The sequence below is a fragment of the Lissotriton helveticus genome, chromosome 8 (assembly GCF_964261635.1).
Source record: "Lissotriton helveticus chromosome 8, aLisHel1.1, whole genome shotgun sequence".
Lineage (NCBI taxonomy): Eukaryota > Metazoa > Chordata > Amphibia > Caudata > Salamandridae > Lissotriton > Lissotriton helveticus.
This window is the reverse complement of record NC_136069.1, coordinates 1,547,167,788-1,547,193,873: the sequence shown is the minus strand read 5'-3', so window position 1 is coordinate 1,547,193,873 and position 26,086 is coordinate 1,547,167,788. Positions and strand designations below refer to the sequence as shown.

Sequence of the window (26,086 nt, the reverse complement as noted above, 5' to 3'; positions counted from 1 at the left end):
TGAATCTACACTTGACTCTACAATTGAATCTACACTCGCACCCACATTTAAACCCACACTCTGATCCAAAATTAAAATCCAAATTCACGTCTACAATTGAATCATACTCTCCTCCATAACTGATTCCACACACTCATCCACAACTGAATCCTCACTTTCATCCACAACTGATTCCTCACTTTCACCCACAACTGATTCCTCACTTTCACCCACAACTGATTCCTCACTTTCATCCACAACTGATTCCTCACTTTCACCCACAACTGATTTCACACTCGCGCCCACAGTTAAATCCGCACTCTTGTCTACAATTAAATCTCATTCCCTATCTGCCCAAAGTAAAAATTTCCATTTGTCGATTGTAGTGACTTGAACTGGTCCCTAAAAATGGCCATTTTGCTTACTGAAAGCTAGCTTCACAACTGTTCTACATTTATTTTTTTTAAATCACATGCTTAAACTTGACATAATTAACTGGTTTAAAGTTGCCTTGTCTCATCAGTCACTTTAACAATGATCTTGTCCCCTAGTCACAATTAATTTCATAGGTTTATCTTAATTGTAAGCACTGTCAGTATTGTTCTTTTATCTGAGATGACTTTTAAAAAAAATGGGAGAAAGAAATACTTGAAATCGCGTAGAATAGATTTTTACGATTTTCAGGGATAGTCCTATCTTTTCCAAAGATTAGTTTAATTAAGAACAGATACATGATACCCAGCCCCTGAAGCGTGAAAAATGCAGGTCCAAAGAGGATGCTCTTCAGGGTTGGCTGAATCTCTGCCCTTTCCCACAGCAAATTGTGTGACTCCTCTCACAAAGTCCTTTCCTTCATAAAAAGCAAAAAGGCACTTGTTCCCATAAATTTCGCTAAAGCGCCTAATGTGTGAATAACAGTGCTTAGACCTTCAAGTTCCGAAAGTTTGATTAAACGAGCCAGTGTTTGAACCATTCACTGTAACTTTCTCCCAGATGAAGCACCGACATACCAATTAATTGCTGCAGAGTCTCCTAGACAACAAAATCATATAAATCCTTGACAAAGATTTTACAACAATTTCTTACAGAGTCCTCTTAGAGCATGGAAAACGGCTGTTTTGCCCTTAATCCTGTATATCGTGAAGGTAAATAAATATTTGAGGGATTAATGGGGTATTTAAATTACAATCCAATGTATTGAAATATAGATGCTACAGCACGTATTTCCTGAGTAGATACTTTATTTCATTTGAAGAATAGACACCCTAGCTGTATACTTGACCATATTTCCTACTCCTAACTGGAGTCAGCCAATAGTTTGAGAAGTCAATATCTATTTAAGATTGGTTTTTATTCTATGTTTTGGCGGCTAAGTTGCTAAACATACAAATACAGGAAAGAGTCTTCCCAACACTATCTTCCATTCTCTGCACTCACTTAATGATGAGGCTGAGATGATTTAGCCTCTTGGGGCATGGTGGGCCTTCATACTCTGAAATCATGTAAACCTACACTGGTAACCAACCTTGCGAAAATTTCTCTGATGTATAGTCAATGGAATGTATACTTTTTTCCATTGCTGATAACCACTATAATCTGGACACCAGATTCCGAGAGGCAACAGTTACACAACGCCGTATGGAGCTCCAGTTATATGTTTTACTGCAAGCTTTCTTCCATGAGAAGTTGTAACTTACAACAAAGATTTTAGAAATAAATAATGCGTAGTCACAAGAAGATCTTTGCGAACAGGCCGTATAATTTATTTTTCAGAACTGGGACTATCTTTTCCAATTCTATTTCTGTTAGTCATTTCTGCAAGCATGCAAAAATTGTTATACTAGAAATCCGGAGTAAGTGAAGAAGTCTGCTCATTTCCCTTTTTTCCTCTTCGCAGATCATTAAATTAAAAGCAGAGGCTCGACTGGACCTTCTACGGCAGATTGGCGTCTCCGTGGACACCTGGGTAAAGAGCGCAATGAATCAGGTGATGGAAGAACTGGAAAATGAGCGCTGGGCAAGCCTTCCTACAGTGATGAATAATGGCTCGGCACACTTGGTATAGTCTCCCTGTTTGTAGAGTAACTAAAGCATGTTTCCTGATTAATTGGGAAAATTATGATTCACTTACCTTTCATCTGTCCTTAGGTCTCGGGTCAACAAACCACTTGTGGACCATACCAAACCATACAGTGGGCTTAGAGCCAGTCCATTGCTTGCTATTGGTTGCCTCTATTATTACTCTAATTTGCTTGCTTCTTTTTCAGTCGCTTCCCTGCCTGTTTTTGTTTGTTTTCTCAGAAGCACAGCTTCCTTACCACTTTTTTTTGGTTGGATGATGTGTATCCTTCCACTGCTCACATTCATGGAACTGCTTTTTTTTAAATTTCATTCAGTACTCGGAGTGTGTGTGCGTGTTTGTTTGTTTTTTTTGCTCCCTCACTCATGAGCTACTGCCCCCCCAAATACTCATCCCGGGCTCTGTATTGCTCCCTTGTTACTCCACCCCCTGCGCGTCAATTACTTTTCTTACTTGATCTTGCCCTTGTGGGCTGCTTCACCCTTCCCGTCCATTGCTTCACTCACAATGGCTTTTTTACATTTTTATTTATATCCTTCCCATTGACCCACTGCGGCAAACTTGTCCATTGTCCTCCTCCGCCCACTCCCCCAATGCCTGTCATCCACTTCAGTGTTTTTTGGAGGGCACAACAAGTGTAAAGATTCATTCAATCCAGATGGCGTCTGCCATCTTTGAATAGTAAATAAAAAAAGATAATTAATATCGTGCCCGCTTCATTCTGTGGATGTGCATTCATGATGACACATGGGCTCACACCTCATTGATCATGCAGACATAATTACACCTTTATTTGGAGGTGGTTGTTATCTTTTTTCCATTTACCTTCATCGGCAAAGCCAATATTTAACCAAGCTAGACCTATTGTTTTGCCAGTGCATGTTTTCTTAGACAGTAGCCTTATTAATATTTTACTTTTGAACTCCCATTGACTAACCAGTGTTGGATACCATCAGCAAACATGATTGTCCATTGACAGCACAAAATATGATGCCATCATATCAGTCTCGCTTGCTAGATTTGGTATGGGAGTAGTGTTTAGTTTTTATATAGATATCATTTTTAAAAACCTATTCTTATTGTCAAACATGAAGGAATCTCAAAACATATTCTCAGCGTGAGTGGAGAAGCGTGGCTCAGTGGTTAGAGGCGGCAGACCCGGAAGCTGAGATCGGCTGTGGACCAGGGTTCGATTCCCCGCCTCGGCGGGTGTCGGGCTCAAAAAAATTCCACGGACTCGACAATTCTCGCTCCGGTGCCTACTCGACTCACGGGGTCACACTCTGCGACTCTGGGCAATAGCTTGCTTAATCTCCACTACGGCCCCTCGCGGCGGGATGCCTGGCTTTCACCTTGTGGATAGCCTGCTGGGGTATCTCACAGGGGAATACCAGGACGGGTTCCCTAAGCAAGCGCCTTGATACCTTCGGATGATACGTGCGCTATATAAGTCGCAATACATTTACATTTACATTGAATCCTCGATGCGGTCGTATTTGAATATACCTGCCATCATATTTTCTCTCATGTGGTGGATAAAGACTTATGTTAGTTTAGATTATTTTCTGCCCATTGGTTCATTTTACTCTTGATTATGCTTGTCCCTTCACCCCAACTGATTTTCGTATTATTAGTTTGCCTATAATATCGCGTCCATAGTTGGCATGTTTTCGTACATTGTTTATAAGCAACCACTGCTCTCGGGTACAAGCTTTTCATATGACATTCTCCATTTCATTTGATTCATTTCAGTATGTCTGACACCTTTACTTCTTTCTATTCACATGCAGTGTCCCTCCTTGCAGTTACCAAACAATATCCAACTATACCGAGGCTCTGGTAGCATCCTTATAGATACCTAGTAATGCTCTCTACCTTAGCACCACCATGTCCTTTTCCAATGTTGCTGATAAATCCACCATTACTGTCTCCCAAAGTGTTTGCCACAGAGCATATGTTGCATCTAGTTTATGTGTAATATGTTCTGTGTTATAGTTAAAGTTCTACTAGTGCTTGTATGGTCCTCTTCCTTGGATGTGTTAGAGCTTTCCTACCAATCACCATCTTACTCACCCATAGAGATGTACATCTTAAGAAAAGAATACCATACACATTAAGACAAGTTGCGCTGTTTCATCTTGCCCACGATTTTTGCAAGTTAGTTACCTCTCTGTTTTGTAGAGTACTGTACTGTGTGCACTGAAGGTTGGCAGATACTTCTACACTTGGTTGATTTGCCAAACTTGTAGTATTGTCAACAAACTATAAATGTGCTGCTCAACATTTGAACTGAATAAGGCTTACAAAATCTGCCAAAAGCTGAGAGCACAGCTCATGGAGGAGTTACCAATACAAAGATAATTGAAAACTGAGACCTCTGTCTGTTGGGAAAACATTTTATTGAGAAAATTGACAAATCTTCTTGACAAGCAAGTTTTCCAAGAAAGATAGATGTTGTGATCTGTAGAGAAGGAGCTACAGACATTAACTAAACATCCAGGAGAGAGAGAGAGATATAGAGAGAGAACAAAAGGCCAGGTGTGCTAAGCACTGCTTGCAAATTGCGACCAGTGCATTATTTTGTAAACCCACCTGTGGACTGAAAAGTTAGATCTTAACCAGTTTGCTGCGTGCGTTGGCTAACGGCCGTCGCGAGCATTATCGCTGTAGTGCTGCGCACGTCCGTAGTCCGACGTGGCCCCGCCCCCGCATGGAAACGCCCGCACCGCGGCGGATTTTACGCCGCAGTTAACGAGTTAAAAATCGGAATCAGAGCGAGTCAGAATCCGACCCACCTCATTCATTTTAACGAGGTAGGTTGCAAATTGTGACTTGTGACGATTCGCAGCCGTCACAGGTATGGTGGCCTGCCGGGATCAGCAGACCAAAATGTCTGTAATTGCTTTTAAATAAAGCATTAATTTTTCTTTTTTAAACGCATTATGGAAAACGGGATGCGTGAAAAAGGTTTCACTCTTTTTTTTTCCTAAGAGTATGTTCTTCTAAAAAATGTTCTCGTCCATTCACAAAAGTAAAGGGGGTCCCTTGAAGACCCCTTCTGGTTTGTGAATAGGTTACCACTACCTTTCAGTATTCTGTCGAATATTAACTTTGTGACCCGATTTCTATTGCAGAACATTATTACACACCATAAGGAATAGGTATGTGGAAGGATGCCTTAAACACATCTCTTCCAAATACAGATTCTGTATTGTTTTCCAAAGCCCATTTAGTGATTGGGTTCTGTCAAACAGCCTGCAGAAGAAACACGTGTGACTATAGTGACTAGAAGGGGTTCACCACTTTTCCCTGGCTTGTACATATCAGTGCATTCTAGGAGTTGTAGTCTTGGTTCATTTTAACTGAGCCAATTGGTCTAACACACTTGATTACAGTGATATGTAAAAGCAAAGGCCAGGAATGGAACATTGGTGTCCCAGGGATGAGGAGCCATCCGGTCGCTCTGCATGTGACAGCGAGCAGAGCTCACATCCTTGTGTCAGGATATCCGCAGGCCGGGCGAGTCTCCTGCATCCTGTGAGGATATCGATTGTGCTGACTCGATTCCTGCATTGATAGCCGGTCACTTGTCGTTCCTGGTCTCAGCGGGGCGCTGCCCAGTGCCAGGTCAGCGCTCAGACGGTCACAGTGCCAGGAACTGATATAGGACAACGACTGTATCGCTGCAGGTATCATTTATGCATTTTCAGTTTTTAAAATACGTGCATTTGGAAAAAAATGTACATATTTGGAATAACTAATTTTCTTTTCTGGCGTTAACTACTGTTATTTGCCTGCCTTCAGTGAGAGCGCCTGAGTTCAGTGAGAGCACCTAAAGTATGTCCAGTAACAGGGAATAAAGATAGTAATGACGTAGCAATGCAGAAAAAGATACTACAGTTAGAGCATAGACAAATATTAAAATACTGCATTATAAAGACCATAGACTTAATAAATACAGTACCTTAATAATAGCGCATTGTATGTTTTATAATAAGAGGGAAGAGAAAGGAAAAGAAAAGGAGAGGGAAGAGAAGATAATGGAGAAACGTAATAAATGGAATAATCCAAATAACCAGGTTTACGAAGGGCAATATTGTGAATTAAAAGCATTGTACATGAGGATAAACGCAATTAATGACATTTGAATGTTCTAAACAGTAATGAAAAGATCAAGGTAGTTGAAACATACAATTACTATCCTGAATCCGTACGATGTAAATTTTTCGTTTACCTTGCTTTGTGCCTTCAATTTAGGCCCAGAGTTGTATAATGGGGCAATTAACAGTGGTTAGCGCTTCATTTTCCCTGAAGGGCTTAACATCTTTTAACACCCTGAGCAGAGGGCACTAAAGTTTACCTTGCAAAGGTTAATTTTTCCAAACTCTGTGGAACTTTATACATTTCCTAAATTAAAAAAAAAGTGGAGGGGGAAACAGGCATTGAAGGGTAACCACCGATGCTCGAGCTCTCTCTTGCCTACTTGGATTTGCGATGTTTTTAGAAATAACTTATTGATTTAAAAAGCACCTGCTGCTGAATTATTTGTGGGTTCAGCAGTTTTCAGGCAACAGTAAAAATGTAAAGATAACTCTGGTGATTAATGTTCCTGCTGGTGAGAGACAGATCAGGGTTTTGTCTGGAGGCAGTTTATAAAGTAGCGCAGAGGGTTAATATGCCTGCTGTAAAGAACGTGTACCGTGCAGATAACAATATGGATAGCTCAGTCGGTTACTGCTTTTGTCACAGAAATATTTTTGTTACTTGCAGTTCATAACTTACAATCCTAACATAGCAAGTTTGACCTATGAACTGTCATCTATGAGCTGCATGCATACTGCCAGGTGTAGGTTAGAACATTGTATTCCCCCCAATCTTTCATTATGCTCATGTTATCAGTAAAACCAACCCAAACCACTGTGGTACATTTGAAATCCTGAGTTTGGGTCTCTCCAGACCAAACATTTTTAAAATGTGTGCCTCCTGATATGGATGATGATGTATGATTCTTACAACTTGTAATAATAATCATTGTCTGATGTAACATTTCCTATAGACTCATTTACACACCCTGTGATTCATTGTTTCTGCAAAATGCATGTGTGGTGTAAAGTGCTCTTACACCCACACTGGTATGAGAAGCGCTATAAAACAAACTAAATGCATGTGAGAGAGGGGCTATCTAGAGGTGATGGGTATAGATGGAGGGTGGTAGTGAAGAAGGAGGTCATTTTGGGGGCGCCAAAAAGACGATAGCACAGGGCGCCAGTAGAGTTAAAGCCGGCCGTGCTCGAGGGTACCTGTTGCTTCTATTCATCGTAAAGTTAAGCGGTTCATATGTGCAGTTGCAGCATTAACCCACCGAGCTACTGGTAGGGCGAGAGCCTGAGCTCTGCAGCGGAGCAGTCTTTTCTTTTCCGATGGAAGTGAACATTATGCACAAAACTGTTCAAATACGGGAATCTTTGCAAAGCAGTGACTGCCCCCGCGGGCAGCCCAGTGAACCTGTTAATTGCGGGTGTAGAGCTCAGCAGACACTTTCTCTCACGCGCTCACTTCGTTCTCGCGCTCGCTTTCTCACGCGCTCAGACACATTTGATGTACTGAGCCGTGGCACGCTCTGCCAGGTCTGCGAAGGAAGCGAGGGACGCCGGGATTCTTTCACGCGCTGACAGAGCGCTGGCTCAAATTTTCAGACCTGCAAAGAATTCCTAGAATAGATAACGGTCGGTAAAGAACTTGTCCTTTCAATCCCGAGCAAGTCGTGATATTGCATTGCACGTGTCACCTCAGGGAGCAGTGGGAGTGTCACTTCCGGGGTGCTCTGTACACGCAACGCCCATATTGTAAAATGGTCGCCACTGACCGTTTAGAAAAAGCACCTCTGAGTGTCACGAGACCTGCATTGGTAAAGTTGAGCAAAATATGTCGGGGTCATTTTACAGTGACTCCACCCTCTGTACGTACAGCAAACACCAGGCAAGTGAAAAAGAGTACAGCAGCAGCTTCTTTGAACCGAGTGCATACTTACTAAGGTTCTCCATTAATACAACCTTTGTCACGACATACCCTTCTCTGCATTATCATATATTTAACTTCATACCCGCGGTAGAGGGGGGCTCGATCCCGGTCCGCACCCCCCGCACCCCCCCTAGTGACGCCACTGGATCCGCCCACTATTTTATATCCTGCTTGACAGCACAGCAGTCCGCAGACCTTTTGAGACCAGTTTTTGAAAAGACGCATGAAATGGGCGTTGGTTCCATCCAGAGGCATAATAACATTTGTCACTTCATGCTGTTGGCTGTTTAGTGTATAGTCTCACCTCCCGCATTGTTACATATAAGGGACTATTTTAAATCTCAAAGGTACCATATATAGCCCGCTTGTTAAATTCTTTGATCACTTAGATGTATTATATACAGAAAGCATCATTTTTATTTAGTTTCTTTACTCTAGGATTTTTTAAATATTTTATTCCGAACTAAAAATGCAAGACAGACCTATTTGTTACCCTAATTTCAACGAAATATCATTTACCGTTAACCTGTTTTACATAACTTACCTTTGACAGTGTAGTAGTTGGTTAATGTAGCAGTATAATGCCAGGCGATGGGGTGAAGCTGTGGCCTTACAAGACTACAGAAGTAACAAGCATTGGTAACGCATCAGTTTCACCTATGGTAATAAATAAAAAGCTGTTTTATCAATCATCGGAAGAAGGAAAAAGCGCCCTGACAGATAACACTAGAGTGGAGAGGATGTTGGGCAGTGGCCAGAGCTGCTGACTCAAGAGCTGGGGATCCCGGTTCGAGTCTCTGCATAGCCCAACATCCTGCAATTCTATGCAAATTACTTAATCTCTCCAGGTGATAAATTGTTATATAAATATGCTGAAATCATTAAAAGGCAAAACTTTATGAAAATATAGTTCCACCAATGTAGATGTTAAAAGCATTTCGCTGTCGGGAGACTGACGAGAAGCAGACGAGGGACACGCATTGGTAAATGCAGGAAAATATGCTGCAGCCACTGGAAATGGAGGAAAGGTAAGTGGCACGGACAGGAACCAATGAGAAGCCAGGAAAGAGTGGAGGCGGGATATAAGTCCCTTTGAAGTTTATATTACAAACCATATATTTCTCACGCACAGTGCAAGCGCAGTGCAAGTGATACCTACAACGGAGTTCACATTGACTGCGTAAACAGGATATGGAGCAAATCTCAGGTTCGTGGATAGGTGCATAGGGAGCTCCACCTTCCATATCAGGAATAGTGAAAACCTTTTTCATTAGCTGCTACTTAAATAGGCTTTTGCTCTCCAGAACAAAGTACTGTCAAGGCTAGAACTAAGGCAGTATTTCACTTGTAGATAATCATCCCATTCCTGCTAATGTTTGTTTATTGTTTGTAAAGCTCATCTTTCACCCTCTGGGGTATCATGGCGCTAAAAACAGGTCAAAACAAGCTTGTATTGTAGCTGTCTTTTGCCAAGATTAAGTGCAGAGCAAAGGCCAGGTCGTGAGTCTCCTTCAAACTCTCTAGAGGTCTGGTTCATCTTTGAGTACAGCTGGGGGAAAGTTCTAGCTTTGCCCGGCTATAACCGAAAAGGCCTGACTTACATCGAAACGTAGGAATTGGGGACTCGCATGTAAAGCTAATCTCAGAGATTACAGATATCAAAGTACAGTATAAAACAAGACCCATGGGGCGAACTATTTTGTGAATAAATCGCCTTGTGAACGAGGCAAAGGGATTTTAACATAATTCACTCTTTTGCAGGCCACCAGCGCAATTGTACCAAAACAGGAGAGTTGTGCAAGCTGCGTTAGACACCCTAGCTAACCTCACTCCGAAATTTTGAACCAGTTAGAGTTTCTTGATAAGGAATGCAGGTAACCCTAAATAAATAGTTACAGTAGTCCAGTGTGAGGATACCTCCAGGCCTTACTTCCTGATGTAGTGTATTGTTTTCCTTCGATCATCAATGCCAGCTCAAAGAAATATTAGATCAAATGAGAATATTCCTTGAAAATAATAAATTTTTATAAAACGCATCAAATTACATTTTGGCCATTTGTAAGCTCTTTAAATACCAGGTGTTGCTATTGCCCAATCAGAGTCCGTTACTTTATCATCCCTAGAAGGTTGGAAGGCTGAGCTGGCCTTGCAGAGGTTCTAACTCATGACCCTTAGATCATTGTTTTTTTTTTTTTTTTTTAAAGACCTTTATTGAGAAAATCGCTAGCACAACATAGCGAGGAGCCCCAGGGCTCGCAAATACAGTACATTGCAATACAAAAACGCGAAGGATCTGGTCCAGGAGTACAGAGGTCTAATTTTTTTTTTTTAAAGGTTGCGTTACGAAGGATAGACGAGGACAGGATAACATAACACAACAGGGTGATTCCGGTCTGTAATAATCAGGATAGCCAATTGCACAATACAACAAAAAACCAGAATCGCTGCGCACCACCTAGAAAAACGTCTAAACCCCGAGAAGAGAAAAAAGAAAAAGAATAGAAGGCCCATAGAACCGAAAATAAAAACAAAACCCCCCCCATCCACCCCCCACCCTGCACCTCTGCAGCTGGCTACGGCCTTCCCCCCCCCCTAGCAGCGTGCCTGTCGCCCAATAAAAGGAGTCCCGAAATGTAGAAAGTAAGAGAAGAAACCTATTCTAAGCTCCCATGAAAGGAAAAGCGGGGAGGAGTCCACCACCCGTCCCCCGGCTCCACCCACCCGCACAGCCAACAGCACTAAACATGACGACCGGCGGCGGCAAGCATTACAAGCAAGAGAAGTCGGAAACACAAAGGCAGCCCACATCGTAAGCAAGGATAGCGATCCACATCCCACATGTCTGCCCCCAGTATCACCCTCCCATGGATCAATAGGGATGTAGAGTCCGGTGTCGAAAAACATTACCAGCAGAGCAATTCACAAGGCACGAAGCCGGCACAGTGCACAGTCAAAGAAATCAGCACATCACAGATCTGGCTCGGTCAGCAACGAGAAACCCATCAGTCAATAATAGGAAGCGTTCATCCCTGTCCCGTTTTTTCACGTATACCACAGTTCACCAAAGTGTCCCAAAAAAACGCAAACAGCAACCCAAAATTGGCAAGGCGGTACAACCACCCAATCATGGCAGCTACGCTCAAACCCAATGATCCCATCCCGGGCAAAGAATAAACCATCCCCATGTCACAATGCGGAGCCGAGCCAGGAGGGAAAATGTCAACATCCAACAACACCCGAGGCGACCCCCGGGCAATGGGGAGTATGGCTAGGGGCAAGTACTCCCGTCGCGATTCCAGTCCGAGGTCTTCACATCGCCCCAGGCATGCAACATCCGCAGCTTTGAATTTGTCGAGGTCCGGAGATTCAGATCCGCCATTGTGAGATAGGGCAGCCATCTTGATGGAGACGGACGAGGAACAAGAACAGTCGAAACGTATCTGCGAATCAGCCATTCGCAATCTTCCCAGTGCACACATGATACCATCCACCTTGTCGATCAGGGTTTGAGCAGAGTGCGCCAGAGCGTGACGAAGGGAGAGAATAGCAGCCAGAAGATCGCCATAACCCAAATCTCCACCACTCTCCCCTGCGAGTGTTTCCCCTTGCACTACAATTCCGCCATCACACTGCAGCACAGACTTCACCAGGCTGTGTTCCATCATGGCCGCCGCTTGCGTGGGGGTAGACACTCCGAAACAGGTCAGGGTACTCAAAGTGGGACGCCAGAGTTCCACGCACTATAATGTTCACAAACAGTGCCAATATTTTGCCTCAAGCTGAAGACCCATAGAGACGCCGTCATGTAAAATTTAGCGGGAGCAGAAATTCGGGAGCCTCCCGTCGAGTGCGGGGCTCCACGAAAGCTGTTTCTCAGCAGCCAGCAGATAGGGCACTTGCCGCCGTGCGGTGCCCCAAACGAAGCGCCAGGCACGATTCGACCCGTACCTGTAGTAGAGCGGGGCGTGCGTGTTGAAGTTCGGCTGCCTCGCACCAAGAAAGATCTGACCGGCTCACAGCGATTGCTGGCATCCCGAGTCGTGCACTGAGCGGCCGACCTCACCATCCACTCGAGGCCCCGGTCTGAGAAGCGCTGCGGGCCGCATATTGCAATCCGTTATTTCTCCCGCTAGCGTAAACGGTACAGCATCAGGATTTCTCCACCGGTCGCCGAACGTCATCACCATCACAAATCCGCCATGGCGGGCCAGGATAGACGGCAGGATAGTTTCAAAGGAGGAGATGACCCTCAGAGCCGAGGGACTGAGCGTCCTACCCGGACGCCATCTTGGCTCCTCCCCCTCCTTAGATCATTGTTAATGTCACTGTCAAGTGCTTACACACCGAACCATCCTGGTGGGAATAGAGCTAGAGCCTAACAAATTATCACTAAACTCTTGTCAACTTTTACACCTAATGTAAGAGGCACAAACCTCGGAAATCAGCACCCTGCTCAAAAATCGGGAGTTTTAAAACTGGGTAAATGAACCAGGTGCTTGTATCAACAAGTTACAGAATTATAATAATTTTAATTTTAACGGTCTTTAATTTTGTTAAGTGTTGACGTTTTGAACCCTTACACCGAATTGGTGGTGAGGTCTTCTTCAGGGCAGTAGGAATCCTTATGCCCCCAATCCGATTAAGCATAGATAGCTTCTCCAAACAAAACATTCGTTATTGAGGCCCTGGTGTAACAGACTAGCCCAGAAACCTAAACTTCATAACTGATAGTTTAGTAACTTAATGATTAATACTTTTTCACATAAATAATTTATTGTAAAACCGTAACTTGTTGATCCAAACAATTGGACTCATTTCTGATCATATGGCACCCATCACACTCTGCACTTTTGAACCACTGCACTCTTACCAAAGGTTTTCTCAACTATTTCTTCTGTAAGTAAAAGTGTAATTTCCCAAACTGCTTGTCTTGGTTAGCCATTTTTGGTATGTTTGCACCTACCGGTGCGTTATTTGTGGGCCTCACTTTTTCGGTGTGCCCCATCCACCAAACTTTAGTTTTAAAATCAGTCCTAAGGGAACACTGTTTTTATCTTGTTTTTGTTAATGTCACATATATGTGCCTCTCGCATAATCGAGAAATACACATTTGGTTTTATTAAAAAGTGCTCGAATGGGTGTTCAGCTGCAGGTGCCAGCAAAGATTTTACAGAACATAGCTGCGATTTAGTGCCATCTGGTTGGTGGCCCTGCTGTTCTGCATCACTTGACTAATTAGGAAAACAATTTATCTAGTAATTAAGGGAACTCGTGTTTCAAAACTCGAATAGCTTTTGTTTGCCAACATTATGGAGCTGAGAGAAATGGAAGTCCGGGGGCGCTGTTATGTAAAATGATGCACAGACTGTCTGCCTGGGATGAATCCTCAAGTGCATGCACACTATTGCTTAACAATTGTGCTGCCCCCTTTCTTCCACGTGCAAACTTGCACCTGGACTGGTGACAGGGCAGCATTGAGAGACAGACAGGCAGTTTAAACCACCATTCAGGCTTTCCGTGCAGATGGACAGGTGGGACTTTGAAAAGGAGGCAGGGATCGGCTGCAGGTGGCTTCAGTATGTGACTGCACCCTCACATGGGTGGTAATGCCACACAAGACTGCGTAGCAAACATAAGATGATATATTTCTAAACATTACCTCCCTCTTTTTTATCTTTTTAAAGCTTATAGATTGTACTTACGCAAAAGTCTGCATTCCGCTCTACCTGTCCTCACCTGGCCGATGAGGTCCAACATTGGCAGGTTTTTGAGAGATAACGCTGCTTGCTTGGTATGTTCTTAATTTTGAGAAAGATCTCTAAACCATTTATATCGCTTTGCTGTCAGAGCGGCCTTGATTGCCTTAATATTCAAATGCTTGACTAAGTTGATGCCAAATGTCCAATTGGAGCGCTACTTTTTTGAACTAGCCAATTATCTGCCTCCTAACCATAGACCTGCAACCTCATAACAAGAGAGCTGCTAACAGTGCTTAATGTGTAAAGAAAAAAAATTGTGTCGGGGCCCTTATCAGGAAGACACTACAGCTTGCACCATCCGTTGCCCCTGCCAGCGTTGTTAACCCCTTCGACGCTGATGACGAGCTCAGCTCGTCATGAGGTACACCTCGTACGCTTATGACGAGCTGAGCTCGTCGTGAACCGCGGGTTTTTCAAAAAGTCAGGGCACAGCGGGAAAATGCGCAGCGCCGATGGTGTTAATGACCGTGCCAACACAACTAACCATCACGCTCATACAAGTGTGACAATTCATACAATTTCATGCTCTTGATGCTATAAGAATGGCTTAGGAGGAAGATATTAGTTATTGTAAATGCAATTTGAATTAACAAACGGCTGTTGTTGTTCTCGTACGTAAATTAGGCAGACAGCACCACCATGTGGCAGACTGTCATAAGCACCGGTGCTGTCAATTAAGTGTGGGTGCCGAGCACTGAAACCCACTGGCTCAAATTAAGCTCTGGCTGCTGACTCCTGACTGGGTAGCTGCTTGCCTCTCGACCAGTCAGCTGCTGTCCCACCAACTAGTGAGCTGCTGCCCTACCGACTATTGAGCTGCTGTCCTCAACTATTGAGGTGCGCTCCTCCCGACTAGTGGGCTGCTAAGGTCCTGCCTAGACAGGTCCATATCGTAGCTCTATTGCTGCCACTCTTAAAAACCTGGGAACCTCTTACTACTTGAAAAGAGAGGTAGGGACCATATAACTCGAGGAGATCTGCTTAGTTTCCAGCAGGAGAGCTCCGTACCTCCTGATTGGAGGAGCGCTTAACCAGAGACTACCTAGCTCAACAGCTTGTCGTCTGACAACTAGATTGCTTCTTGCCACACACCTAGACCGCTCCATATTTCAATTGCAGATCTGCCTGTTTCCCTAGACAGTATACTTGCCTCCTCAATAGGGAGTCTGTGGGTCTTCCAAAGCAGAGATGTGCTTTCCATCAAACTGGAGAGCATCATTCCTCAAAACCAGAAAGCGGCTTTCCTCCCAGCTCTAAAGCTGTATGCCATGACGACAGACCGGACTGAGAACTGTGGGTTGCTTGACCTCATATTAGAGCTGTTTGTTACAGGACGGTAAACCACCTTTACAACTAAACTTTAATTCCTCATTCCTTCACTCCGCATACCAATATAACGAAAGTACCATTACTCCGCAATACTATAATAACGCATGCATAGTGTTGGTATGCGGCGGGATAGTTTGCGGAATAACGTCATATATTCCTACAGGACACTCAAGAGCTGCAGAGCTCATAGCTGTGTGACTTTTCTCCCATATACAGAGGACTGCTGGCAAGAGCTCTCCCCTGCCTCTTTAACTAGAAGTTGTGAGACCCATCACCCTGGGAGAGTATCCTGTTACTGCCACAGGAGCCCAGTGCACTAAGGGTTAGTTCACACATCAGCGAGGGATGTCTTATCCCATTTCATCCTCTGCTGTAGCACTTTGAACGTGCTCACTTCTCCTGATGGCTGGGCACGCTTTACTTTACAGAGTGGCCTGATTAATTAACCATTAGCCTCTCAAGCCTGACTTGTGACCATTCATCAGCCCTGCTGGTCTCGCCTGTCCACACCTTTCTGCTTCCCCCATTCTCCAGAGCATCCTCCCGCTCTCTCGTTTCACCATTTACTTTCTGTCCTCAAATTAATAACTAATCGACCTATTACCAGGAGAGGCCCTGCAACCATTGCTTCATGTTTAATGGTTTGCTCGCTGAAGCAGGAATGAATGGTAGGGCAGCAGGGTCATTGTAGAGATATAAGGAGCACGGCTTTAAAATAAGGATGCACTGAATGCAGGGACATCAGTTCATGCCCCTCCCACACTTCTATAGCTCTTGTCTAACCAAGTGTCTGCTGGTTCTCTGACTATTTTAAATAAGGCTTCCCTGCACCGGTGCTTCACTAGTATGATCTAATACTCGAGATCCTGCAGTCTCAGTATAAAGCATGCTTCTGATTGTCTTTTTATAGAAAGGCCCCAGGGACATCCAAAATCCTAAACTGGATTAGTTTCAGAGTGGAGTTACTCACTGTAATTGCTCTGCAAAAGAAAGAAACAAAGCTTGTTATTCTCTTCTGTTATGTAACCATGCTCAGATCTGGAGCAGGACCCCTGCAGTCCATGTTTATTTCTTTGTTAACAAACCATCATTTGAAAAGTCTGTTCAGGAACAGTGCATGGGGTTTGAACAATTGTAGGAGGGCGAGTATGAATCTAGAGGATGTTTTCATCGCGGGGATCTGAGTGGCATTATAGGCACTCAGACTTTGCTCTTTTATCTCTTTCAGGGCCTGTTTTTGAAAAACATGCCGGTTAGTCAGATATCTGTCCATAATTCTGTATGTTACTCTCCATTTGTGGCACCACTAGTCATCTGTAATTAGAAAATGATATAGCTACTCAGCTATAGAACATTAAAGTTGTGACACCAACAAAGTTTTTGAAAGTCATGTCAGTGAGCAGAATTACAACTGCTAGTTAAACAATGAAGAGAAGAATAGGCTTTTACGCTCTTCTGGACTGGGTCTGTAAAATGAAGAGTCATTAGCAAAAAGGATACGTTTATGCCATCATGTTAATTTATTTTTCAGCTACACTATATAACTTGAAGGCCTGAAGCTCTGCATTTTCCCACACAAGTATAAATTATCCATTTTTTTAACAACCAGTAGATTCTTCTGTTTGTGCCAGTCCATCTGCAGTAAACTCTAATAACTATTCTTCTAATGACCAAATTTGACTATTGTGATGGCCTGTTTCTTGCCGCACATCAATACATTCTTAACAGACTGCAAATACTATAAAATACTGCGTCAAGACTCCTAAAAATTCCAAGACATCACTCTATAGCCTCTGCCTTTAGGAACCTCCATTGGCTCTCCATTAGACAGCACATCGCTTTCAAGGCACTCAGCATTGCCTACAAGGCACTCCCTGGCTCAAGTCCCAACTATTTCCAACAAAACTTCATATGGTACACCCCAAGTCGAACTCTACGCTCCACCACATGTAGTGGTCCCAAATTTAAACGTTCCACCTGGGGAGGCGGGAGCTTCTTTTTGGGAACGACAGCAACGTGGAATACCCTACCACTCGATATTTAGAGCCCAGCTTATCTTATTACCTTCAGGAAGCTCTTAAAAACCTTGTTTTTTCAGTACTTGCTAGGCCTGTTTGTTCCGCGTGCACGTCTTTTCTCCTGCATCAAAGCCAGCGCCTAAACACCCTAGGGTAATCGATCGCTTTAAAAAATATATTAACATAACATAAACTGCTTGTATTCTGTGTTTTAACAAAGTACTAAGTACTACACTTGTGTACTTGTTCATATGAAGCAGCAGGAAGCCAACAATTTAAGCTTTTTAGGGGTAAAATTATGGTGTCACCATGTATTGTAAGGAATAACATACTCTGTGGTATGTTATAAAGATATTGCAAGTGACATTGAATTCAATACCTTGTTAAAGGAGCTCACCCTTCAACCTCATCCCTCCACCTCATCACTCCACCTCAGCTGTCCTACAGTTTTAAGAAATTGGGTACTATTTAGACTTGGCAATCTCCAGACTGGTATTTTATTGATCTACTGAGGGTGGCAATCTGGGCATTGTTGTTCCTCAGCCAAGAATCCTCCTCACGTGTCCACCATTGAAGATCATGGAACTGCACCAAGTCTGGAGATGGCTACTGGTGAAGGTGAACCTAAAAGGGGGAATGCGTAGTCCCTCGAACGCTCAAGCCTTTCTTCTTGGCACTATCAAGACAGCAGCATGAATTCTCCGGGTGTTTGAGCTCAGGACTGTCATTGGCCCCAATAAAGGTAATACGAAATCAAGCTCTTTGCTATAGACCATTTGAAGGCCGACTAATTAGTCGAAGTCAAGACAACATTCTTTGCCCTTCAATTGTCCTGAGGAGTTTTGAGTCCTCTTCAGTTAGCTATGTGGAGGTCTTTTTAAAATGGACAGTTCTTCAGTCTAGATTGTGCCTGAGGCACAAACTTTGCTTTTGTGATTGTGTTGTTCGCAATAGATATATTTTAATAATTGATAGTGCGATTGGTTATCGAGTTCACTGAGTGTGGCCGCAGATCTTTACAAATCCTTAAGGTACTGGCTAAGTCAGTGGGTCCTAACCTGTGGACCGAGGACCCCTGGGGGTCTGCGAGGCCTACTCTGGGGGTCTGTGACTATGTTAACAAATTAAATAATAATAAATGAATAAAGCATGTACAAATAAAGAAGCAACATTGACAATCTGAAAACGTTTTCTATACTAGATTGTGAATTAAACGAAATAGTTCAATATTTGAGTATTTATCAGCAACATTTTCATGCTTAGTTGCTAACCTCACATTAGGCCGGCTATGGCCACTGTCATTGTTTGTTTATACCACCCAACTCATTCTCTTTATTCACTTATTCCCATCATGTGCACTCAACAAGAGAGTAATTTGGAAGAGACTCTTGCTCGGGTTCAAAGCCTGTGGCTGCTCAGCTTTCCATCCCTACCCTCTTAAAAGTTAATTGAAGACATACCAGAGGCATTTAATGTTCTGTTGAGTGGAGAACAAAGGCACTATGTGTGCGTGCGTGGGTTTGCGCTTCACTAAGCGTGTCTCTGTCAAATGACTTCAAAACAGCCCTGCTAATAGCAGATTCCCACAATGATGGAGAGTCGGAGTTTATTTAAAAATGCTTAAGCAAGTCGAGTTTCAAAGCTTTATTCGACAGCATTGTCATAAAAGCATTTTCACCCTACTCTATACATAATAAATACTATTCTACATTACCACAATTAAAATACACATTAAACATAGAGTGCTGTCGAAAACATATTTAAAAATGTACAGCCGTTTAAAAGTAGAAACCTGATGCGTCAAGTGAATAAAAAAATCATCTAAAAGCATTCTGCTAATTTTTAAACAATTCATAAGATAAAGTGCGGGTGCGTATAATCCATGCCCAGCCCAAGTATTTGGCTAGAGCAATGGCGATACAAGGGGAGCAATTTGTTCTTAGAATTCTAAGCGCTTCTTGATGTATTCTAGTCCCTAAATTTCTACATGCAGGTTTTAACCATCTTTGTCTTGGAGCCACATAAAGGGGGCAGGCGAACAGAAAGTGTGGAATGTCCTCAACAGGATCCTTACAGTGGGCACAGGTGTTAACATTACCAGGGGACCATTTTAGTGTAAATGCATTAAGCGGTAGACAGCCCACCCTAAACTGGAAGTACAGCTTTCTGTCCAGTGGTTTTGTGATCAAGTCCCAATAATGTTCACAGGTTGGGACTAATTTATGTTCCAAAAACTGGGAAGTTAACACCGAAGGCTGGTTAGATAACAAAACCGAGCTGAGTATCATGTCCCAGTACATTTTCTTCAACAAATCCTTGGAGGGAAAAGCTGCAGGGTCAGTAATAGTCCATAAGTGGTCAAGATGGAGCTTGTTTAATAGATTCCTGATTTCTTTTAACCACATGATTTTATGGAACCGATCAGAGTTGACAATGTCCATAAGTGCAGCAGCATAGTGGGCCAGTTCAGGCGTAGACTTTATGCGCCTCCAAAATAATAGTGGGCGCAGCCGAGCCTGGTCCTCAATTTTTTTCCTCCCTAGGTCATAGAGGAGAGGAATAGATGGGTTCTCTGCGGGACGCCAATTAGCCTACGTAAAAATGTATTCTCTGCAACTGTCAACCCATTAATGTTAGCGAACCCCCATAGTTCTGCTCCATAAAGACATGCACCAAGAACTTTCATGCTATAGATCTCCATAACAGGTTGAATAGGTTTTGTCAATGAAGATTTATGCTTCAAAGCTATGGCCCCCGACAGCTGGTGGAACTTTAGAACCGCGGAATCAATGTGCGATTTCCACTGCATATTCCCCTGCAAATTAATACCCAAGTATGTGAAGGCATCCACCTCTTCTCGAACGGCCCCATTAAAATACATTGCCCCCTTAAACGTCTTAGCAGGGTTCATGTTCATAAACTTGGTTTTTGCAGTATTTAATTCCAAGCCCCGAGACCTACAAAAGTCCCCAAAGGCGTTAATTGACTTTTGTAACCCACTAGGCGTTCGCGATATCAGGAGGGTGTCATCCGCGAACATGAGTACCGGGACCCGCACCCCATCCAGGATGGGTGCATCGGTTGGTGATTTCCTAAGATGGTCCACTACTCCATTGATATAGAGAGAGAATAGGGTGGGGGCCAGGACGCTTCCCTGCCTCACCCCACGCTCTACGGGGAAGGAATCAGTGACTTCGCCCTGTAACCCCCATCTAATTTTGGCGTAGTTGCCCTCATGCATACGCACTAGTAATGACAATAGTTCAGGGCTAATCCCAAGTTCTCCTAGCACATTCCATAGTTTTTGCCTCGGAACTAAGTCAAAAGCCTGTTTTAAGTCTACAAAAACGGCAAACAATGGGCCATCTGCTAGGGTGACATTTTTCCAATACAGGGTTAGAAAGTGGAACACCTGGTCAATGGAGCTGGTTAGGGGGCGAAATCCGGCTTGATATGGCGAGAGGACTCCATTTTCATCTATCCAGTCTTGTATTTTATTCTGAATCATTCTACCCATCAATTTTTGCGCTGAATCGATAAGGCTGATGGGTCTATAATTAGATGGTAAGGCCTTATCTCCTTTTTTAAAGACTGGTATAATCTCTGCGCCTTTCCACGAGACAGGTATTTCTGCTCCTTGTGCTATAGCATTTGCGAGCCAGGCAAAGTACAGGCACCAATTCTCCCGGTCCGATAAAAATACGTCGGCCGGTATGCCGTCGATGCCTGGTGCCCTCCCTCTTGTCACCCCGTCTAATGCTACACTTACATCATTTTTTGTAAATGCTTCCTCTTTATAGAATACTGTGGGCGGGGTGGGTTGACACTCAGGGGGCCTTGTACAGGAATATTGCGGCTTAAAATAATCAACCCAGCATTCTTTTGCCACATGGTTTTTTGGGCATTCAGCTATTCCACCCCTATCCCATTTTATAATTGCCCAAAATTCTTTTTGTTGTTTAGCTGCGCAGGCATTCTTTAGTTCCTGCCACTGGCTTTCATCCCACAATCGTTTTGCCCTGATCTGGGCTTTTCTGTACTCGTCCCTAGCCTTCAGGACTTCTCCTCTATTTTTACTTCTCAATACCACGCTTTGATTCTGTCTTGCCCTTCTGCAGGCTTGATCATACCATCCTGCCGTTTTCAAAGGATACACGCCCTTTTTCTGCTTCACTTCCTTTGAAAAGAACCCCTGTATCTTTAGAAAGAATTTGGGATGTGCCTCTTCAATTAGTTTATAAAAGTCAGTGTCATTGTATTGGTCCTGCAAACTACTCACTTCATTTGCCACCAGCACTTTTAAATCTTGCAGTTTTCAGGCCTATCTAACAGTGCAGCCCACTTTATGTGGCGTAGATTATTAGTGGAGATTAAGTCCAGGGGGAGAAGCCCCATACCCAAGCCTGGCACTGTCACCCCATGATTTAACTGAAAGAGCAGACACAACGGATTATGGTCACTCTCCACTCTAGGGGTGACCCTCATGTCCCTAACCATGTGCCAGACTCTAATATCTACGAGGATGTAATCAATCCTACTACTTGCCCTAAGGTTATCAAAAGTGGGAGCACCGTGTAGGTCTGAGAGGGTGCGTCCATTTGCAGCCCTCAACCCCCTGGCTAAGCACATACTCTTCAATTGAACGGCTGCCTCAGACCACTTCTTTATCGGGGGTAAGTCTAGCTGCGGTATTCCCCATTTGGCATCCTCCTCTTGGGAGAGTGCACTATCTTCAGGACCCATGGGTTCAAATGTGGTATTCACATCACCCCCCACCATGATTGTAATGTGCTGTGGCAGGGCATCCATGTTGTTATCTAGTGCTGTTACCACATCTGAACCTCTACCCCCAGGAACTCCCCTAGCATAAATGTTAAAGAGGGCCAGCTCAGAACCATCCCCCCAAGTAATCACAACTGATAGTATGTCGCAATTATTCACAGGCCTTACTCTTGTGGTGCATTGTAGAGATTGCCTTATCCATATAATTAACCCCCCTGATGGACGCCCCTTGGGGTTCTTTTTTGCAGGAATAAAAAAATTTAGAAACCCTTGCCGGTGAACAGGGAGCACTGCCCAGGTTTCCTGTAACATGATTATATCATGGAGCTGGATAAACTCCCCCCATTCTGGGGACTCTAATTTGCTCGAAATTCCCGCCAAATTCCATGATAGAAGTTGGAGGCCCTCTTTAGCTAAGCCAACCATCTCTTGCGGTAGCAACAAATTTTGGCTACAGAGAGGATATTGTGAATTAAGTGGAGGGCTACACGCCCTACAAACATTGGGACATCTGGCAGCAGAGTCTAAGTGCCTTGCTGGACCATGCTCCACCATACCCCGAGAGTCTTTACTCCCTTCTACTGATTTGATGGCAAGTCGAGGGATGGATTTAAGTACTCTCCTCTCTACAATGACAGCCTCTCCAAATGGGATGTCGGCTGTACGTTCCATCAAGTCACTCTCCCTCTCATCCAGTCAATCACACTCGTTTAAGCCTGATAGGGCTGAAAATCTGTTCTCCAAGGGCATACCCCAGCGTCAGAGGGCTTTCCTCTCCGTACCACCGTATTCCATTTCGTTCTCAGCACAGAGGGATTAAGCTTATTACCTCTCCTTGCATAAAAAAAAGTCCAAAGTTAGGGGGACTATCTCTGTGGATCTACGCTGTGGAGGATATATATTAGCCAGGACGTTTGGCAACACCTCAGGGTCGGAGAAGTGTAATACCACACAGTCCCCTCTGTATTTTTTGTTACTTCCCCCAATCCACTCTACTCTTCTAGCCTTTACCACCTCTTGGGCCAGTTGATCCATACCACCCGGGAAAAAAGGCCATATTTCGCGAGAGCCAATGCAGTGATTTATTTATCAGAGAGGATGAATTCTCTATGTGCCCAGATTCCAGATGAGGGACATTGGCAAGGACCAATACTAGAGGCGAAGCCTCGACGATCAATTCTACTGGGCCCTTTTCTATATTACACTCTTCAGATCTATCCCCTCTCCCCAGCCCTTCAGTAGCCCCGCTTGCACCCTGTCCTCCCTGATCCCCCCTCCAAGAGCATTATCCAGTGTGGAAATAAGGGGGATGTTAACCAGGGATTCTAGTCTATGGGGTGTCTGGGTTTCTTTCGTCTCAACTCTCAGTATCTCCTGTCTAGGGGGATTTTCTTTTTCCTGAGTTGCTTTATCCAGGAGCTCCCCTAGTCTAATCACCTCTTCGGTTAGGTAGTCAATTTTGGTCAGGAGGGGTTTAGTTATGTTCTTAATTTTAACTTCTAGGGCACCTACCAACCTCTTGAATTGGTCAGCGTCCAGCGTTACCTTCCCTTCAGTAGTATCCCTTTCATCTTCTCTACTCTTTTTACCTGGGGAATTATCAGGACGTTTTTTGCCTGAACGGAGCCCGTCCCTCTTTGGCAGATTTTTGTCCCCCCCCCCCCTTAGTACACCTAGGGTCTGGAACCGGTGCTGGGGGCTCATCTTCTAGTAGTATGATTTCTTCATCTGGTATTGCATCAGCGTCTACCTCAGCTAGGACCGCTACTAGCTGCGTTAAAGAGTTATTCTCCTGGGATGGCTGATGGAGTACCTCGCTACTAGTATTAACATCAGGTGTATCAGGAGGCAAAGTTTCTAATGATGGTATTTGAGGGGATAAACTCAAGCCCAAGGAAGATCTTCTCTCGTTATTTATCTTGGCGACAACTTGGACGAGATAATTGTCAAGTGTATTAACAATTTGGGGTGTTTTGGGTTTTGACATTTTCAATAGATATTTCACTAAATTACCACAATTATCACCCTTAAGTGTAGCAGTAGGGGAAACTCTTGATCGAAATCGAACCGATATTACAAATATGTTTAACAGAAAAGGAGTCTCACAGATGAAGATTTGGGCAAAGTCCCTGGCCCAGTCCAGTATCGGCCAGTCGCGGACTGTCGCAGACTGTCCCGCCCTTGTCCCGGGCTTCTCCCGGCGCCGTCCCGCGTGCGTCCCGCGATGCACGGGTCACTAGTTACCTAAATAGTTGGAGGAGGGGGCGGGAAGAGGAACCAGGTGCGGCCGGTGTGCTCTCCGCACAGGCTGCTGGTCCTCGCAGTCCCGCTCCCGCGGCGATATGGCAGCTTTACTCCTGACCGCTGTCCCTCAGCGGCAATCGGCGGTGATCCGGGATTACAAGGCAGCAAAGTCCCAAGAAGCAGAGCTATTGAAAAAAGCAGGGTCTCAATGAGCGTTCAACCCACGGCTGCGAGCGGCTCCCGCGAAGCGGGGGCCGCGAGCCGTTAAGTGCTTGGAGGAGGGGGCGGGAAGAGGAACCAGGTGCGGCCGGTGTGCTCTCCGCACAGGCTGCTGGTCCTCGCAGTCCCGCTCCCACGGCGATATGGCAGCTTTACTCCTGACCGCTCTCCCTCAGCGGCAATCGGCGGTGATCCGGGATTACAAGGCAGCAAAGTCCCAAGAAGCAGAGCTATCGAAAAAAGCAGGGTCTCAATGAGCGTTCAACCCACGGCTGCGAGCTGCTGCGAGCTTAAGCATAAGTGATGCCAAGAGGTATTGTGTAGTCTCATGATTTCTCTCACAGTTCAGCTCCTCTGTATCTCAAGGAGTCTGATGAGCCATTTAGTTGGAAGATTGATCAAAGTTGAAATGTGGCAATTGGTATTGGTCGCCCTTTGGTTATGGCACTTCAAGCAGCTTCGCCACCTGCCTCTCGAGAATTATGAAGCTCATCGCAACAGAGTATTCCATCACAAAATCTTCCTGTCACACCCATAACCACCACTGCATGACAACCTTGCCATTCAAGGACTGCTTTGACCCAGACGGCCTAGTGAACGGTTGTGTAATCGTCCTGTGCGTAAAACAGCATCACACAGCTACTGATGAACTACATAAAGAGATCACTCAATAAAAAGTATGAGCACCCTTTTGTCTTTTCCTGAGGTGCACACAGAAAAGGTTTCATGTACAAGCGCTGAATGGTGGTTTGCGTGAGCTCTTACTTTGCCTGTAATGTTAGAATCTATGATAGTTGCAGTCTTGTGAGTAGTTCAATGTAATAGAAACTACTAACCGCAGTTTCCTTACTCAAGAGTATTCTACAGGCGTCAGACTGGATCCAGAAGTTTTTCGAGCAGTACACCTGCACGTCAGATGGTGGCATTGTTCGGCCTTGCATCAGCTGCGCCGAAATGACATGTACGGTACCTATATAGGTGCCACAATGGCGGGCTGACATCACTTAATTTCTTCCCACGCCAGATAGCACTGATTCGTGAAGAGCTACCCTCAGTCGTGTTTTTGACTGGCTTTTTTTCTGGACTTTTGTCTAACCCTTTTTGGGAGATTTTCTCTCGTGTGACAGCATGCCCTGAAGGACCCAGCTGGTTTCAAACCATGTGGTGCCAGTCACAGGCAGATGTCTTTGGCATATTCACACTTGGTATGTCTGTGGTGCTTGTAGAGGAACCACAACTCCAAGACGTACAAGGACTGCTGTGCACCCGAAGGCACTGAGGGAGTTGTCCTTCAAGCTCCTTGTCGCCCAATGTCTGAGGATCCAGGGGTGCTCAAGATCCCATTCTCTCGGAAGGTCCTGGGACCATTTACGGAGCCATACCCAAAGATAGACATCCCGCTCGAAGTAGTTGGGTAAGTCACAAAATTGAAAGAATTTAGAGCAGTGTTTGATGGGTGTGGTGATGTCGAAGTCTTCTGATGAGGCACAGGTCTGCTCCATGGTTCCCTAATTTAGCCAGGGCCACCCCCGCCTAGCTCAAAGAATTTTATGAGGCCATGTACCTCATACTTCGGCAGCTCAGGCCTTTGGGTGGCCTTCAGGCTTATAAGGGGTACCCACTGGATTCTCACCAGTGGATTCGCCCTTGGTGCC

The 26,086-nt window shown here is 44.4% G+C and overlaps 1 protein-coding gene across 7 annotated transcripts in view; it reads left to right on the top strand.

Moving 5' to 3' along the window:
- The window catches only part of FCHSD2 (FCH and double SH3 domains 2), a 502,468-nt gene that overhangs the window by 434,403 nt on the left and 41,979 nt on the right, over window positions 1–26,086 (top strand). For 4 of the 7 annotated variants that reach the window (XM_078658542.1, XM_078658546.1, XM_078658541.1 and 1 more), the window contains one exon: window positions 1,877–2,038. In XM_078658542.1, the coding sequence (XP_078514668.1) occupies window positions 1,877–2,038 (162 nt within the window). The remainder of the gene's footprint in view (window positions 1–1,876; window positions 2,039–26,086) is intronic. The other 3 variants (XM_078658544.1, XM_078658543.1, XM_078658547.1) reach the window with 1 other exon arrangement.